Source organism: Haliaeetus albicilla, chromosome 1 (assembly GCF_947461875.1).
Source record: "Haliaeetus albicilla chromosome 1, bHalAlb1.1, whole genome shotgun sequence".
NCBI lineage: Eukaryota > Metazoa > Chordata > Aves > Accipitriformes > Accipitridae > Haliaeetus > Haliaeetus albicilla.
In genome coordinates this window covers 2,527,276-2,545,336 of record NC_091483.1, presented here as the reverse complement: position 1 = coordinate 2,545,336, position 18,061 = coordinate 2,527,276, and the positions used below count along the sequence as shown (strand labels likewise).

Sequence of the window (18,061 nt, the reverse complement as noted above, 5' to 3'; positions counted from 1 at the left end):
AAATATATGAATTGTACTCTATGGCTTACATAGTTTAGTGTGTCTGTGTTAGAGCCTAGAACCGGCATGTGAGGTTATGGCAGTATTTTTGAAGAGAGTAGACAGAGCTGTATGCTGGAGAAATCTGGAGCCATGTCCATCTGGCTCAACAAGCATAAATGCATATCTTGCCTGATTGTCAAAACAGTAAAAAAAATTATTTACAGAGGGAAGTGACTGACTAAATTTCCTATCAGTTGAAAGTTACTACCTCAGTATTTTCAGGTGAGGAAAAAAATCTGCGAGTGGTTTTAAGCACTGCTTAGAAAAATTATTGATACTCTTCAACTTCAGGGATACCAGATGTTCCTCTTGCAGTTTAAAAACACTTTGAGAACTTCTGTCATAACCAGGTGTACACAAGCTTATCTCATGTTGCAGCCTGTATACAGGGGTTTTATCTTTTGTGCAGTTAATCTTTCAAGAGCTTATTCTGATCGTATTTTAAATGTAAGGGATTTTCTTTTTTTCTTGCTTTTTTTATTTTAAAAAAAAAAAAAAATTCAACACCCAATCCAGATCATAAGCAAGTGGAAGGTTTCGTGATACAAGGGGAATGTATCTTGTAAATGAGGATGGGATAGTCTTTAAACAGAGCATACCCGGAAACTATCTCTACTTTGAGGTTGAATAAACAAAACTCAGCAGTATACAGTGGGCCTGAATTGGCAGATTTTATACTATTAGTCTGGGCTATACCTCACAAATGGTATGCTTATATGCATGGCTAAACTACAACTACTTCTGCCAATTGCCTGCTCCAAATCTTTTGCTGGTTTTGGAGTCACTGTGCAAATGACCAGGAGGAACAGGTTTTATTTCTTCGCGTCCCTTCATATGGAAGATGGCTTGTTGCAGAAGAGCACAGAAGTATGCATCATTAAACTGGACCATTTGTTACTACCACTTCTTGGTCGGTATATCAACAGCTATAAACAGCTTTTAAAGGAATCATTAGGCTCGCCTCTGGGCCAAAACCGATGTTTCAACAAATGTTGACTTGGTGACTAAGTTGGGCTCATGTAATTTGATTTTTAAAGCAGTAGAAAAGCATTGAAAAATAAAAAAATCCCTCCTGGTATTTCTTGAGCGGCCTCCAACTTCAGAGCAACCTTCCTAAAAAGAGAAGGTGAGCTTTGTGAAAATTGGAAACCGTGTCAGCAGGTGACTTTGTGGTGGCCTATAGACTGCTTGTTATACAGATCTGTCTTTTGAAAGAAGGTGCCATCAATCTCAGCTAAAGGTCGGCCCATTTGCAGACAGGGTAAGGCAGAGGTTCAGCTCGGGTGTGACCACAGCTGACCCAGTTCAGTTTCTACATCCAGCTTCTTTGAATATTTCTAGTTTTTGTGTTGTGGTTTTAAGTGTTTGCATGAGATGAAATGTATAGCAATTCCTCCTCTTCTGTGTGTGCTTTCTCTTACTTTGGAGTATTTTCCTTTATGGCCATGTATAATAAGAGTTCTAAGCCGCTTGCAATAAAAACCGTGGTTCTCAACGGTGGTTTTGGTATTGCTCGTGAGTGGTGAACTAGGAGACCTTCAAATCAATTTTCATGAAAATTCTCCCTGAAGAGGCACAGGTCATTAATACATAGTGGTCTTTCACCTGGAGTTGCTGCTTAATGAAGAGAAAAATGGAGAAGAACTTCATGTCGAAGCTTACAGCAAAACCCATGCATTCAGAATAATTCTCTTTGGAAACGTTTTAAACAGTATTTATTGCTTTGATGTTGCCTTGATCATATATTAATGCTTAATTAAAAATAAAACTCCAAGCATCTGAAATTATATTGTACTTTAGAGCTCAAAGAGAGTAGTTTTGGTTTTAAGTATTTTTTTGCTCAGACAAAAGAAAAGAAAATGTCAGGCTATTTGATGTTGTGTCATAGTAGAGTAGTACACTATTTGCACTGATCTGTATGATGTTGGTTTCCATGAGAATACTGGTGTGAATGAAGATTACTTATGAGAATAAGGGCGTGAAAGAGAAGGTCCACAGGCTCCAACAAAAAGTTAGTAAAAGAAATCTATAACTGTGGGTAGAATCTGCAGAGGTTTCTCAGTGTATCAGCTCAGTTTAAGAGAAAGCTAGACAAAAAGAGAAGCCTGCGCTTTCGTTCCTTAAGGATTTGTTAGGCCCATGCTATCGGATTCCTCATCTGCACTGAATGTGATGGATGGCAAGGGCCCAGAGCAGCTGGGTTGTGTCTCTTTGAGCTGCAAGCCTGTTCTGCACAAACTGCTGCACGCTCCTCATGTTCGGTGTCTACAGCGAACAGCAGGAAAAGGCTTTGTGTTTGTCTCTCTTACCTTGTTTTTCCTTCTCTTTCTTTCCTGCATTCTTCAATTATGTGTCTGAATAATTCTGTTTCCACACAGGTACCCAACAGACTTGAATTCTGAAGTTGTAGAAAGCCTGCAGGTGACACTTCAGTTTAAGCTACTGTAGCAGTTGCTTTAAGGGTGGATGTTGATGAAAGGAAGCAACGCTAATTGTATCACATTTCCTATGCGCAAGGCATGCAGTGCTCTTCTTCCAACCCTTATACGATTGCTTTTATGTGTGTGGTACACTAGGCTTGGCTACTGCAGTATCTCACCTGGTCCTTTGGATAATAGACAACTCTTTGAAAATAAATAAATAAATAAAAATAGTGGCATAGCCTGGATGTTTTGCTGATATCAGATAACTTCTGCTTTTCTTTTTAGAGTGTATGTTTCTTTCCCATATGTATGTGCAGGTACTTTCCAATGGTGCCAGTGTCCAGATGAAGTCAGCGCACTGTTATTGCGAACAGTGGAAATGAGTGTGGAGAGGGGAGACTGCAGCAAACAGTGTGCTGCATTTTTAGAGTAGTGAATCTGTATTCTACCCATCTGGGTACAAAGTCGAGACGGTCCTCTTCAAAGAGGGGTTGTAACAGAAGCTCTGTCACTGCCAATGTATAAATGTGTGTCTGCCACAAATTCTTAATTCTAACATACCTGCTGTTTAAAGCTGCCTTACTGCTCTGAGCCAAGTGTTACCTGGAGGTCCTTGCAAGCTATGAAGCATAGGAAGGTTGTTCAGTTTTCTGACTGTGAAGAAGGATGTTGTTTCTGCTGGTGAAATCATGAGGACACCTCTTCCCTGGAAAACAGATTGAAGCCACTGGCTCTTTCGTTCAGGGCAGAGGAGAATCATCGCTGGCTGTAGCTGCAGGTCAATGTTGATGCAAACCAGGCTGAAGTCCATGAGTCATTGCCAATCCCATGAGAATCTTAGTCCCATTAGGAAGCATTATTTAAGAAGCCTATTCTACAGGATATAGCAGAACAGAAAATATTCTGAGAATTCTCTATTGTTTTACTTTTTATAATTGCAAGTACTTGTTCAAGACTTGAACGTTGACCCTGTGGTCTCTGGTCTGTTCCTAGTGGATAGGGCTGTGAGTATAAACAGGCGCTGCAGCAGCTGGCACTAATAATCGTGCTTGGCATTCTCAGCAGAGAGGAGAAGGAATGCGAATGAGCTAAGACACTGAACAGCTTTCTCGCTGGGGATGAAGTGCATCATGGATGGGTTTCAGGTGTGCTGCTATGGCAGCTTCTTTCTGGACGTGCAAACTGTCAAGTTCAAAGAAGTGCTGTTAGACATTGGTTTAAGTCACTGTTTTGGTGCTTGGTTGGACAGGATGCGTGTTGACAGTGCAAGTGTAATTCATCTTTTTGGCTGATTTGTAGCCCCCTTGTTGCTGTTGTTGAGCCAACAACTTTTAAGAACCCCGAAGTGTTTATTTTTTTGGTTAATTCCATTTCTCATGAAAGTACTAGGAAAGTATTACGATGAGAGGACTAAACTACATGCACGGTTGCATGCATGCATGCATAGTGCTGTAACAAATGGAGGAAGACTTGGTACAGGTAGAAGGTAAATATAAAAATGCACAAATAAGACTTGCAAGTGGCAAATTACCAAAATTCCTTGTAACAGAGCATCAGTAATGTAGCACTGGCAGATTGTCTCAGTCATTTTGTATGTAAATGTAATGTGCTTATTAAACTTTTTTTTTAATTTTGCAGGGACCTGAGCTGATGAATAAATACGTCGGTGAGTCTGAACGAGCAGTGAGAGAGGTGAGAAAGGGCAAGCTATACATAATGTTATGCATCAAGCTTTCTTGGCATTCAAATTCTTTTCTGCTTATAAGGTTACCTTTAAACTTTCCAAAAAATCCCCTTCTGGTTTAAGTTTAAAAAAGATAAGAAAAAAAAAAAAGCAGAAGGTATATTTTGTGTTGTTTAACTTTTTCCTGCATTGGCCTAGTGATGCATGTCAAAAAGCCTGTATCGCGCAGTATTATGAATAACTTCTAAGAGGTCTGTTTTTTTGGTTTAAAAAAAAAAAAAAAGACAAGGCTTATGTCTGTTCTGTGATGCTCTGTAGATTTTGAGGTGTGCAGGGGGTGATAGCATTCTGTAAAAGTTTTCCATCCCTTAAAACTGTGTTTAATTGTTGTTTTTCTAGATCTTTAGGAAAGCCAGAGCTGTGTCTCCTTCAATTCTTTTCTTTGATGAAATAGATGCCTTGGCAGTTGAAAGGGGAAGGTAAGTAATCCTGTTACAAAAATCACAGACATTATTTTCTGATAAATTACTGTTAGATTGTGCAATCACAACTGTATTACCTTTCTAGAATTATTTTATTAAATGTATTCATTCCACATGCAGAAGGATAGCATTTGTGACTTGTGCATTTAACTTGGCATAAACAGGTAAGCTGGTGGAATTCTTCCTCCTTTCTCATCTCATTAGCAGGAATGATTCTACTGGTTCTCATGCCCTTTAGCTCTTTTCTGTGGTTTTAGCTTGCATTTATTTCCAGTAACTAACTCCTTTCTTTTCCCAAGCTTGTTGCGCTGGCCTAATATAGCGTCTTCATCAAGCGAACAATATGATCACATGCTATATAACACAAATTTCCAAGGAAGCTACTCGTATGTCTCAATTTACACTTACATTTAAACATTTCCCCAGACTGGAGAAAACTTCATGAAAAGATTTGGGAACCCTTATGTCCTTTCATGTGTGATGCTAAAAAGGGATTATTGTGCAAGCAGCTAACAATGTTTTGTTTAATATTCTGCTTTGTGATTCCAAGAGATGTTTAGCTGTCCTCTGAAGGAGGATTATAGCAGGTTTTAGTTGCTACTGTAGCATTTAAGATTTGACAGGCTCTGTAAGTGGTCTTTCTTGGGGGATACCTTCTTATAAAATACTACTACTTGTTGTGAGCAAGTACTTTTTTTCTGTTTTGTTCTGCATGAAAAACTATCAAATATGTGCACGTAGAAAGTATTTGTCCAGTTTAAAGGCGCATCACAACTTCATCATTTTTCTGGAAAAGAAGCTACCTCGGCATCTATACAATCAGATTCCTCTGTATTGCAAAAGGGCGATTTGTATCTGTCATTCTGACATTTCAGTGACACAAATAAATTGTTTATATTATAGGAGGTGGCATCACATGCAGCATAGAGCTGCCCTGTGAAACTGTTAAGAAATAAACACATTTTATGTTGAAAATGCAAAATCTGATAGAAGACATCTTCATCAGCATCCTTCTCACATGCAACGTCTGTAAATGTGAAATTTGTAAACAGCCTAGAAATGTTAGCCACCCTGTGGTACACACTGAAACACCTGCCTGCTTATCACAATAGAGAAGTTGCAAAAATGTGTGCTGGAATCAAGCCAATGGTGGGGGGGGAAAGAATATCTTCCCCTGCTGCAATTCTTCATGTGTTCAGTTTTCAGAAACACCACTTCATAAGATAAAACCTTTTGGAAGAATAAACCATAGTACATCTTAATCAGCCTTTTCACACAGTCCCCTAGAGGCGTTGAGTTTGTTTGTTTGTTTGCTCTATTCTTTTAGGGAGTAAACAACCCAACTTTACCTTACCTGGGACTGTCTGTGGGGGGTAGTAGGCCTGGCACAGCTTGCTGAAGAATGTGGTATGACCTGCTGCAGTCATGTTGTGCTGGAGACATCTGGTTTTGGAGCTTTAAAAAGAACAGGGTGGGACACACAAATATTTCATTGTCAAATCTGAACCAGATGGGAGGTAAAATATGTAGCAGAGTTCTCATAAAATTCATCTGAAATTAAATGGTGTAGGAAACCAGACAAGGCACTTATTAGAAATGGCCTTTTTTTACAGGCTGACTTTGCACAGTAGGAATTTGCAAATGCATTAGAGATGCTAACGATTTGTGGCCTCTGGAGATCCATTTCCTGTACTATTACTAACCATACTGAACTTTTCAAGGAAACACCTGTTTATATTGTCTCCCGGTTCCCTCTGTTGGGTGAATTAGTTTTCTCTGCCTTGGCAGTGAAAAACACTCTGTGATACAGCTTTGTAAAAGTTTTTCCTCTCAGATTAAATCCTTGTTAGGATTCTGTGGGCTGTGTGCTTTGTGCAGAATGTGCTCAATCCCAAATCTCCTCTCCTGATCCTAACAGGACGTGTCCAGAGATACAGAGAAGCCTAAGCTGTTAAGTTGTGAGAGTAGTTTTACACATAGTTCAGATCTGAAATACAGATGTGAAATAACATTGAGTAATTGCTTAATGCTTTTGCTCTTCAAAGCACATTAACCCATTATTACTTGTTTAGATTTGACTAAAGCTTGTGGCTTTAAAACACAAACGTTTTGCTCCCAACCTTCTGTATAGATCACAGAACAATCCCTTCTCATCAGCAGGCACATACAAACTAAGAGACTTTGTAATTAATTGTAATACAGGTAGATCAAGAAAGCTAAGGAATTTTCTTGTTTGCACCATTCAATGTAATGTCTCCTTTGCATCATGTAGTGGAGTCTCTGTCACTGCACAAGCCATTACTCCATGGCAAACACTGTAGCTGCATTCAGATACATATTAATCAAAGAATTAAAAATGTGGGCTGCATACATATCAGCCTCAAAGAGAATTTACAAAAATATAATCCCGCACCTCTGAAGAAAAGTAGTTCAGTGTAAGGAGCGTTTGCTTGATGGAGAAGTCTGGAATTCCTTGATGCAAGAAGATGAAAGGGTGTTTCTGAATGGATGTGAGTTTCCAGTGTGGTGGTGAAGACATAATTTGAGCTGTATTCACTTCTGCATTTTGTTCTGCTACACTGTGCTTCTAGTGCTCTTGGAAGATTTTTTCCCTCTCTGGCTTATGTTGAGATGTTAGAGGAAGTTTAGAGACAATTGAAAATAAAAAATTAGGAGCTGAATGGACTGACTATGAAGAAAAAGGGAGGCATTCACTATAATTGATTCTAAAAGATAGATGATAAACATGTGGAAGAAAAGATGGTAGAAAGTTAGAGGTGTCATGATGAGTGAGATAGGAAAAACTTCTGCAAATCAGAAAGGCTTTTGGCAGAGAATTCTTCACTGTGAGTTAGTCACATGGGAGGAGCTCCAGCAATGTACCACTTGACATCTTTCAAACAAAACTGACGTTTCACGAATTAACGTGCAGCAAGGAACAGTCGTGCACTGGGAGAGGTGAACTATTTGATGCAAGGAGCCTTTTCCGCTGCTTTGTGGTTCTAATTAGCATTTGCCTTCCACAAGCGGGTTATGACTTTTTCTTACTTTTGAAAGATGTTGTTATGACTTTTTGTAGGAGAGACTGCACTGAAGCGAGACCCGCAGGACTGGTCCAGATACAGCAGCGCATGAGGAGGAAAGTTTGCCTCACAGTAATCCCTTGCCTGGACTAAGCTTGAGAGGCTTTACAAATTGCACAGCTGCAAAGAGTTATGGGTATTTGTTATCCCTTGGTATCCTGACCATGTAAAACCCAATTCTTCTGGCCGTTAGAGGTTGCCAAGAGGGAAATGGCTTGGTAATTAGACTTGAAAGTGATGAATGAACGTGGCTCTGTGTAAATGCAGCACAGACAGTCTGTTTGCTGAACTTAAGAAATCTCTGTGCTTTGGAAATGGGGCATTGTTTATATAAGTAGGATTTTTAGGATTTTTGGTCAAGAGACATATTTGTTCCTTTTCTTGCTTTTCAGAAGCAAAGCATTTTCCCCTTTAACTTCCAATCTTTGTAATGTAAGATGGGAAATGTTGTAGACTGATGTTGAAGACACTGACAAATGCCATTTTGAAAGGGGAAAAAAAAGAAAGACAAGGGACAAAATCAGTACCTTGTGTTTGACTTCTAGAGGCCAAAATGAGTTGGTAGATGAATAATGCTAACCTTTTTCAGAGTGAGGGTAGAAGTGACAAAGTGAAGGGACTTTGGTACCAATGCCCTGAAACTACAATATGATGATGCTTTTCTGGGGAGGTATGTTATCCTGTATGCTGGGAAGGAGAGCAGACACATTCCTAAGCCACAACTTAAAATGCTCAGAACCTCTGAAAGACATACTGTTTCCACTTTAGGTATTAAAATATTTGCAGTCTTAACTTTTGAGGCCCTCAGGCCTCTAAATGAAGCTGTGAAGAACAGCAGCTTCTCTTCTGTACTGTGCCACCTCTGCTTCTAACAGGGACTGTGATAAATCTTCTGTTTTTAAACCAAGCTGTCTGTCTTTCTGGAATATTTTAGCATATATTTAGACTGTACACTTCACATATTACACTTGAACATACTGTCGCATTTTTGTACCTATGCAAATTCCCTGGTGTAGTCGGCAGCCCCTGTCATGAAGGAGGTCAGTGTATTGCAGCCGCGCAATGAAACCTACGGGCTGGACCCTCCAGGGACAGCGCAAAGTGGCATTAGGTAGGATCAAGGTTCTCAGCAGAAAACCACCTTGCACAGGGTAAATTACCAGTAGTAGAGATGGAGGAGGTACTGTCACCCTAGTATTACTCACGCAAAGGCAAAAGCAATTGAACAAAGAACACACGGAAGAAATGGAGTTTCCTGTGCCACACTTGTGTTGTGAGGGACCTGATTCTAGCAGCTGGCTCAGTTAGGCAAGGAGGCTTATGTTGGCACTGGTTGTCCCTGAATTGGGGAACATCAGCTGATTCCCTGTAATACCTGAGCTGTGTTTGGATGTGATAGAGAGTTGAGGCGTTCAAAACTTTTGTGACTGCTGCCTGAATTCTTTAAAGTTTTGGAATTTGGTATGCAAATAGAAATACTGTCTGGGAAAAAAGCTGCATGTCTAGTGCCAACTTTCTATTTTAGGCCTAGCAAGGAGTGATGAAAAAGTAAAGTTTTGAAACAATTTAATCGTACAGTAGAGCTTGTAATTTGCTTTGGAATAGCAATTTTAACAAATAGCATTACCCATAGGTTGTGTGTATATATGATAAATATCTGCAATGCCTTTAATTTTAAAACAAACTCGTTAACGCTTCTTGTCTAGCAAGAATCATAGAATGGTTTGAGTTGGAAGGGACCTCAAAGATGATCTAGTTCCAACCCCCCTGCCATGGGCAGGGACATCTTCCACTAGACCAGGTTGCTCAAAGCCCCATCCAACCTGCCCTTGAACACTTCCAGGGATGGGGCATCCACAACCTCTCTGGGCAACCTGTCCCAGTGCCTCACCACCCTCACAGTGAAGAACTTCTTCCTTAGAACTAATCTAAATCTACCCTCTTTCAGTTTTAAATCATTGCCCTGCATCCTATCACTACACTCCCTGATAAAGAGTTCCTCCCCATCTTTTCTGTAAGCCCCCCTTTAGGTGCTGGAAGGCTGCTATAAGGTCTCCCCAGAGCCTTCTCTTCTCCAGGCTGAACAACCCCAACTCTCTCAGCCTGTCTTCATAGGGGAGGTGCTCCAGCCCTCTGATCATCTTCGTGGCCCTCCTCTGGACTTGCTCCAACAGGTCCATGTCCTTCTTACGTTGGGGGCCCCAGAGCTGAATGCAGTACTCCAGGTAGGGTCTCATGAGAGCTGAGTAGAGGGAGAGAATCACCTCCCTCAACCTGCTGGTCACGCTTCTTTTGTTGCAGCCCAGGATATGGTTGGCTTTCTGGGCTGTGAGTGGATATTGCCGGGTCATGTTGAGCTTCTCGTCAACCAACACCCCCAAGTACTTCTCCGCAGGGCTGCTCTCAATGCACTCATCACCCAGCCTGTATTTGTGCTTGGGAATCCTTTATCACAATGCGTTCTAAATCTGTGTTTCTTCCTTTTTGTTTAAAAAACCCCAATAATTTGTAACTTTGCCAGCCTGTATTATAATTCAGACGTTTGAAGTCAGTAGAGACTTTTGTTGGCATCAGTGGAAGCAGGACTGGATCTGTAAACCCTTTTCTTGAAGTCATTCAAGTGCATGGATAAATGTACAGGGTTTAGAGGGACTAATCAAGTCTGTTAATGTAGGTAAGCCTGTTCTGCAGTGCTTGGGAGTGCTGTGGCAAAGCTGACTTGCAGCAAGATGCTTCAGCCAAAGACATGAATTTGAGCCTCTGTCTGGATTCCTGCCAGAGACCCATTTGAAACAGATACCAAGATTAGAGGGATCAGAAATGGGCATACGTGATGACCACTTCAAGTCCCGATATGGTGTTGGCGATGGAAAAAGGTCAGCTTACTGACACTAAATGGGCCCAAGCAGGCTACAGCTGCCTGTGGGGTTACGACTATAACTATTGAAGGTCTTTTTTTATTTTCTTTTCTGTTAATTTTTTTTTTTTTTTTACTTTAAATGAAATATAAGGGGAACATACTTGTAATTAAAACTTATAAATGAAACTTATTCCAGATGAAAGTGAACCTCTTATACTTAAATATTGTTATAATGAAATGAAATCTAGTCTACTTAGTTACTTCTAGGTCTGTAATACTTCCAACTTAAACTGTACTTGCTTCCCTGGTAGACATGATTCATTACAGTTTTCAACTTGATTAACTTCTAGGAATGTGCAGAGGAGAAATGCTGAGGAAAACAGAAAAAAAGGAAATGGGAAATTTACTGTGCATCAGGTGTGTGTTTGGGTTTTTTTTTTAAGGCAATGTCTGTGTTAACAGAATAGGAGAACTCTTGACATTAGCATCCTTCCTGTTTTAGCTAGATGGTGCCAGGGCCGGATGAAAGCAAGGTCTAACATCCATCTTTCATGGACATGTGTCTGGAATTAGTTGCAGGCAGATGGAAATGGACGACGGATCACCACCTGGGTACCTAAGGATTTGGAGATGTGCTTGGGGAAGGCCCTCTGGAAGAAAGCCTGTTGATTCCAAACTCGTCTCAGACTGGCTCCTTTCTTCCTTTTCTCTCCTTTCATTGTGTTTCATTTTTCTGGGCCTGCTTCAGTAACTTTGGGAGGCTGCAATAATAAGAAATTTGGGCAAATGGAAGAGGCTGGTTGCATGACTGTGGAGGATTAGGATGTTTCTTCAGCAGTCTATAGCCCATTTGTTTCAAAGTCACTTGCTGACAGCTGAGCACTGTTTCCTGTTTTCACAAAGCTCGTCTTCTCTTTTTAGGAAGCTTGCTTAGAAGTTGGAGGCCACTCAAGGAATACTAGGAGTTCTTTTATTTTTCTATGCTTTTCTAATGTCTTAAAAACCAAAAGACATGAACCGCACTTAATCAGTGAATTGACAGTTAGCAAAACACCATTTTGGCCTGGAGGTGACCGTAAAGGTAAATATTCTACCCAGTCTCTGAATTTCCCAGACTTTCCCAGGTTTCCTCTGGAGATTTCCCTTCTGTAGTACTTGAATTTTGCTCTTGAGGAAACAGGGAAGATGTGAAACAATATAGTGGGTAATAGCTCATACAGGTGCATACAGAATGCAACAGCTTCTAATTGTAGGGTGCTGATGGAGGGAAGGATTTAGGATTATCTTCTTTCAGGGTTTTTCTGATTACACAGGCAGGAAAATTCCCTGTTATGGGGAATGTTTCTTATTTTAGCACTGGTTTGGTTGTTGTTGGGGATTTGTTTGTTGTTTTGTTTGTTTGTTTGTTTGTTTTTAACGAATAGCCAAAATATTTAACTGATAACGTAAAATATTTGCATCCTGTATATCTCTCCTAGACTATTTAATAACATCCAAGCCTGTAGTATCTGTAGTGGTCTGAATTAATAATATGCATTGAAGTTGTACCATGTATGTGCCAGAAGTTAATATGGCCCAGTGTTTTAATAATGATCGTTTAGGCCTAGGTATGCTTGCTATGCCTTTTTGATTTATGACATACTTTTTTTGTTGTGAATGCATGTACATAGAGGAATCAATTAGTAATTATGGATGACAGGCAGCTCAAAACAGGAATCGTGCTTGTAAGCAGAAATAAGTACGTGATGTAAAAGGTGTTGTGATTTTGAGGGGGAGAGGGAAAACTGCTGTGGGGAAAAAATAGTGATATTGTGCTGATTATGTAAACATACATGTCTCTGTAAACGTAGTATATTTAGTAAAGTTTGGGTTTTGAAGCCCCAGTAACATTCAAGGGAAAAAAAGTTCAAAGCTAACATAAGGGCCCGCTCTGCTATCTTCAGAAACGACAATATTCTGACTGAATTAGTATTTCAGCAGGGCATATCTGTGTGGAGGAGCCTGCTTTTTCTACCTGGCATGGCAGTATCTATTCTGCTGGACAAAATGCCCCACTGATAGAATTTCTGAGTGAAATTTGATATCTGGGAAGATGCTGCAATTATTATTTTTCCGGTAATGCTATTGGAGTAGATTATTATTATTATTTTTTAATGCTGTGGAAAACCTTGAACTGCCGAAGCGATATTTCACCAGAGTTTGTGAGGGAAGGAAATAAAACAGTGTGACAGTCAATTATGATCCCAGGAGTTGGACTGAAAAGACGGACTTGGCAGGTGCTCCTTGCTGACAGGTTACCCCTACAAAGCCCTGACAGAAATGTCAGACTCAATAAAAATCCTTCAGACTGTGTGAGCAAGGCGACTCTCGTGTGGGAGCGTGCTGGCAGGGGGCTTTGGTATTTCAGGAACCTTTTACCTCAGTAGTTTGTGGAGAGGCGGAGAGTCCTGCCAGAAAGGTCTATTTCAACCGATATTAATTTTTTTGATAGTAACCATTTTGTCACGTCAATGAGTTTTACATTTGTTTTGATAGGAAATTATTTCCAGAGATTCCAGTAAAAGAATTATTTGGGATTATATCACGTCCACAAGTATTTTTAAAATCTGTAAATTTTGATTATGATTGCAATTCTTTTGTTAGGGGGGAAAAAATAATAAAGTCAGCTTTTATCTGTATGTAAATCTTGCCTGATACAACATTTTGGAAAAGAAGGTGGGCTGTACTCCCATCTCGCAAAACCTGCATTATAGATTTCAGCTGTGTGGAGGTTAATCCCTCTGCAGTAATTTATCCTGGTTACTTCTCCTGAGGTCTGCCTCTTCGACCTTGCAGATCTGCCTGAGGTAGGGTCATCTGTGCAGAAATGGGGCTTTTCAGGAGAGGGGCCCTCTCAGACTTCCTTCTGGTTTTGTAGCTTCACAGTTGCTGTGAATTTAAGAGTGCTCAAAATGCTGTTGTGTAAATATTTCTTGCATTTCTACGTCTACCATTTAGCAGTGTAACTAAATTGAAGTCCTGATTCTGAAGCTAAGGTGTTCAGACAGGCTTCAATGCCATTGAAGTCAGTGATGGGATGGAGAGTCACTGGTTCTCCTTTGCAGGATTTAAATGGTGCTTGAGACTAAGTACGTTTTCCAATGAAAATGACATCTGGTGTTCTGAAAAAACATTCATTCCACTGGCTTTGGAAGTGTTCTAGGTTGTCAGATGATGCAAGTGTACGTTTGCATTAGCTCGCAGTGGTGATGCTTACCAAATTTCATCATGAGTTGAAACCATAATGACTGTGTTCTCAGACTGTTTTCAGTTTTCAAATATTAAAAAATCTGTTAGATAAAGGGGGAGGGGAGAGGAGAAGAAAAGGAAGTTAAATAAGTAAAAATGTACAAACCAAGAAGTCAGTTGCTGTCAAAAGAATGCCTATAGCAAGAAGGGTAACAGATTTAAATCTGGTGATTTCATGCATCTGGTTATGTCTGGAAACAAAATCTCCTTGGCTTGAAGAACTATATAAGTTAATGAACTGTACATACTCCTTGATGCAGTGATAGAATCAGGCTGCAGTTGCTTTTATATCCCCAGGAAGAAGTATGAGAGTGGCTTAAGATGTTGAAGGGGAAATGTTGGTGCCCGCTGAGATCTGAATCCAGCTGGTTAGAATGGTCATTGGATAAGGCCAAAGGAGATAAGGAAAAAAAAAGGTGCTATGGGAGAGTCCTCACCTGCTATACTGAATTTGGAGCTGGGGCTTACAATCTCTCAGTTCCACCAGACAAGGCCAGAATTAATTCAGATTAATTGTGAGGCTTTGGTACACTGTAGAATGCATGTTTTATTCTGTCAAAATATGTATTGGAAGTGCCTTTAGCTAAAATAAAATACCAAGAACAGGTTTTGTTTTTCATATTCACCTTCAGTAGTCTGCTTTAATCCATGGATAGTCTTACCTTGACAGGCTTTTGCCATTCAGGAAGTTTCTCTGATGGTCAAGTGAAGTGCTTGTTCAGGAGTGCATGTGTGCTTGGTCTGAGACTGGTGGGACACTTGCAGGATTAGCTGAAATATCACATAGGTGAGGATATCCGGCTCTAACTGATGTAATAAACTAGTAAGAAAAGACATTTTTTGCCTTTAAGACTCCTTCATTGAGGATTTTAAAGAAAGAGAGGTTGGCAAAAAGATTAAAATAACACATAGCCTACAGACTGATGTATTTAATTAGTGCAACACAAGAGATTACTTGAAATTCTCAGGCCCTTATGGAGCAGCCAGACTCCTCTTTGCTCACACATTTTTTATTTTTGAGTTCAAGGTATTTCTGATTAGGGCACAGCTCTTGCATATGCGCACCCGTGCACACATGGCCCTGTGTGGATTATGTGAGGGGCTTAATTCTGACTGCCTGGATTTGCAGGTGGCGTGTTGACAGGAAATTAGTTTGTACCAGGACGTGCCTTTTGAGGACTATTTCCATGCAGTTGTGATGATGATATCAACGTGTGGAGGTCAGGTGGGGGGGGCGAAGGCAGCCCCTTGGCTGGAAGTTGGTTTTGGCAGTGTCTCCGTGGGACTGGAGGGTTAATCATAATTTGTTTCTCTGGCTGCCGTTTGCGTCAAAAGTCTGGGCAGCCTTAATGAACGTTGCCTGTGTTAATTTGAAACCCTTGCTGGGAAATCATGGGAAAATGGAAAAACGCATACTTGCGTGTCACCCTTCAGATTAACAGCTTGGGCAGCGCTAGAGCTCTCGGAGAGCATGGTGTGGCTCTGATGCAGCTCCAAGCAGCTGGTAAAGAGATCTCTCACTATAAACCTGTGCCTGCCTATGATTTTTATAGGGTATCCTGTTAAGGCAAAAGCTAATTTGCTGTAGACTGTGCTAAAAATGGTGCATCATATGACAGCTTAGTGAACTATGTAAATAAAAGCACTGAAATTGGAAATTCCAGGTGCCATAGGTCTCAGGCACCTCTTCATTTGATACTATTTTTATTATTGATATTTTTTGCATGCGTCGTTTTAAAATTTTTTTTTACTCCACTTTTAACAGGTAATAATAAAGTCCCTAATAATGTACTGGTATCCCCCTTCATTGTTTGAGCTTTATTATGCCATCAGTGATTGCTTAACTGCAATATTCTGATTATGCCCTAATTGCATGAAAGTCTTTGCAGTGTACCTTCCCCTGTAACAGTGGGGGTTTTCTTTAGAATAAATGCTTTAATTTTTTTTTCTTTTCAGTCTGAAGCTTGTAAGAAAAATGTTTATATTGGGAAAAGATGTAATATCCGTTCTAGCCACCTCTCTTTAAAACCAAATATTTCTTCTTTGTATCCTTTAAAAAAAAAAAAAAAAAAGAAAAAGTTTAGCATCTCCCCCAAAGTGTTCTAGCTTCAGATCCTTTCATATAATGTTAACATTTTGGTCCCAGTCTTACAATTATTTTTTCTTTTGCTTAGCTTTTTCTTGTGTGTAGTCTACTGGGTATAAAGTTGAGTAAATGTGAAACTTATGCAAGATGGGAGGCCTGAATCCCTACTGAGACTAGCTTATGTTACGAAGTTGATTTTAATTTCCTTTAAGCTCTGTGTCCTTCGAAAAGCATTTACTATCCTTGTCCAACACCTGAAGCGTTTTATCATGTTCAGCCCTCTATAAGTCAATGGGACCGTGACCCAGGGGTATGTTAGAAACGTTCTAATATCACATGGGAATTTCTATTGCGGCTGCAACAAACTGAAAAGCTGACGACTAGCTAACCCAAGTCCCTTCTCTAATATTTCTTAGCAACCTAAATATTCTGTTAGCCAACATTTATTATAGCTCCTCAAAGATATTTTCCAGATAGGTCTGATAAGTTAACTGTTTTGCACTGGAAGATTACAGAACCAGTTGCAGAATAGGAATGTTAGAGAATTTATTTGGAGGAGATCTGTACAGCAACAATGGGGTCATTACTGTTGCTTTGGCTGTGGGACATTTAGGAAGCACTATGGTTGCATGTGTGTTGGTGGTGGATGGCAGTGCTGCGGCAATATATGTGCGTAATAACTATGCAACTATATGTGTGTATTCTCTATCTGTTGGAAAATTGGAGCGCTTGTATTTTAAAATCTAGTATTTCTTTTTGGATACCAGTGTTCAGCAGGGTAATTGTACTGCATTTGCGTGTGTAGGTGCCTGTATATCTGTATAAACGTTTAAGAGTACTTTTGGAAAAGGACTTTCAAAAAATTTGAGGTTAAAAAATTATCTTAATTCTCTGTGGATTTGGGGTGACAGTAGAAAAACGTATGTTGCAGGAAGAGACCCGGCCTCATTTTAAGCATCAGACTTCTTGCTTCTTAGTATGAAGTTAGAGGGATCTGGAAGAATTGGAGAGATTAATTTTAAAAAATTGTATTAAAAAGGGCCTGTTTAAGGGTAGAGAAATTAAGCCCTCGCATGTGCAGTGGAGGGGGGAATAGCCCTGGAAGAGCAGTCCCATTGCTAAAGGAAGATGTAGGTGCGTGCGTGCCGTCCGCAAGGGAAGGTTGTGTCGTAAACAGTGAAGCTTTTGGTGTGTGCCAAGAGCGGGGCTCCTGGTTTCTGGCAAAGGAGGGTAAAACCTGCATTTTTGGCACTATCTAGCAATCCCCAGCCACTTTGCCCAGCTTGCTCAGCTTCCGTGTACCTGCTTAGCAGAGGGAACTTTTGGGTTGAGCTGCTGCCTGTGCTCGCCCCGGCCCCCCGTACTTTATGCATAGAGTTGGGTGCTACAAGGAACACATATACATCATTTGTGTAGTGCATCTGCCAACATTTGAGCGTATACAGGTTTCTGTGTATGGTCCTAGTATCTCCTAGGTCTAGTATCCTTTCAAAAATAAAAAATTACATAGTGTGCGGTCACTTGTTTTTTATACTGTTTCAGAAATAAAGCCTCTTTATGCAGAATTAGAAGGATATTATAAAGAACACAACTGTTCATGAAATGTACTATTTATCACAACATGTGTGCTTAGTCTCTTGATTTGATTTATGCAACGTCTTCCTTTTCTGCATTCTTTGTTATACGTGTGAATATATGTACACACACACATATATATGTATGTGCAGGCATATTTATGTGTCAAAGAATTGCCTAGGAAGAAGGTAGTACATCATTTGGTTATTCTTTTTAAAATATTAGATGCTTTAATGAAAATAATAGAGTTTATTTCTAAAATGCTTTTTGTTACATGTAGTTAAGCAATTTGAGCAAATTTTCCATAAACTTCAAGGTTACGAGAGTTAATTCCAAACAACAACAACAAAAATGCCTAGAATAGTTTATGCCTTGTCTGTTTAGGTTTTTCACATACTGGTGATTTCAAAACTGGAGTTTTCTGTTTCTCTTTTTTTTTTTTTTTTCCTGGTATCTGGAAAATCAGCTGAGTTGATGGACTAATGATGCTATTATGAGGCAGTTGGTCAACACTCAGTTTCTTCTCATTTGATGGGGA

General features: G+C 39.9%; 1 protein-coding gene across 1 annotated transcript in view; it reads left to right on the top strand.

Annotated features, from left to right (window-relative positions):
• The window catches only part of AFG2A (AFG2 AAA ATPase homolog A), a 203,698-nt gene that overhangs the window by 43,866 nt on the left and 141,771 nt on the right, over window positions 1–18,061 (top strand). The window contains 2 exon segments of the mRNA XM_069796051.1: window positions 4,104–4,157; window positions 4,549–4,628. Coding sequence (XP_069652152.1) covers window positions 4,104–4,157; window positions 4,549–4,628 — 134 coding nt within the window.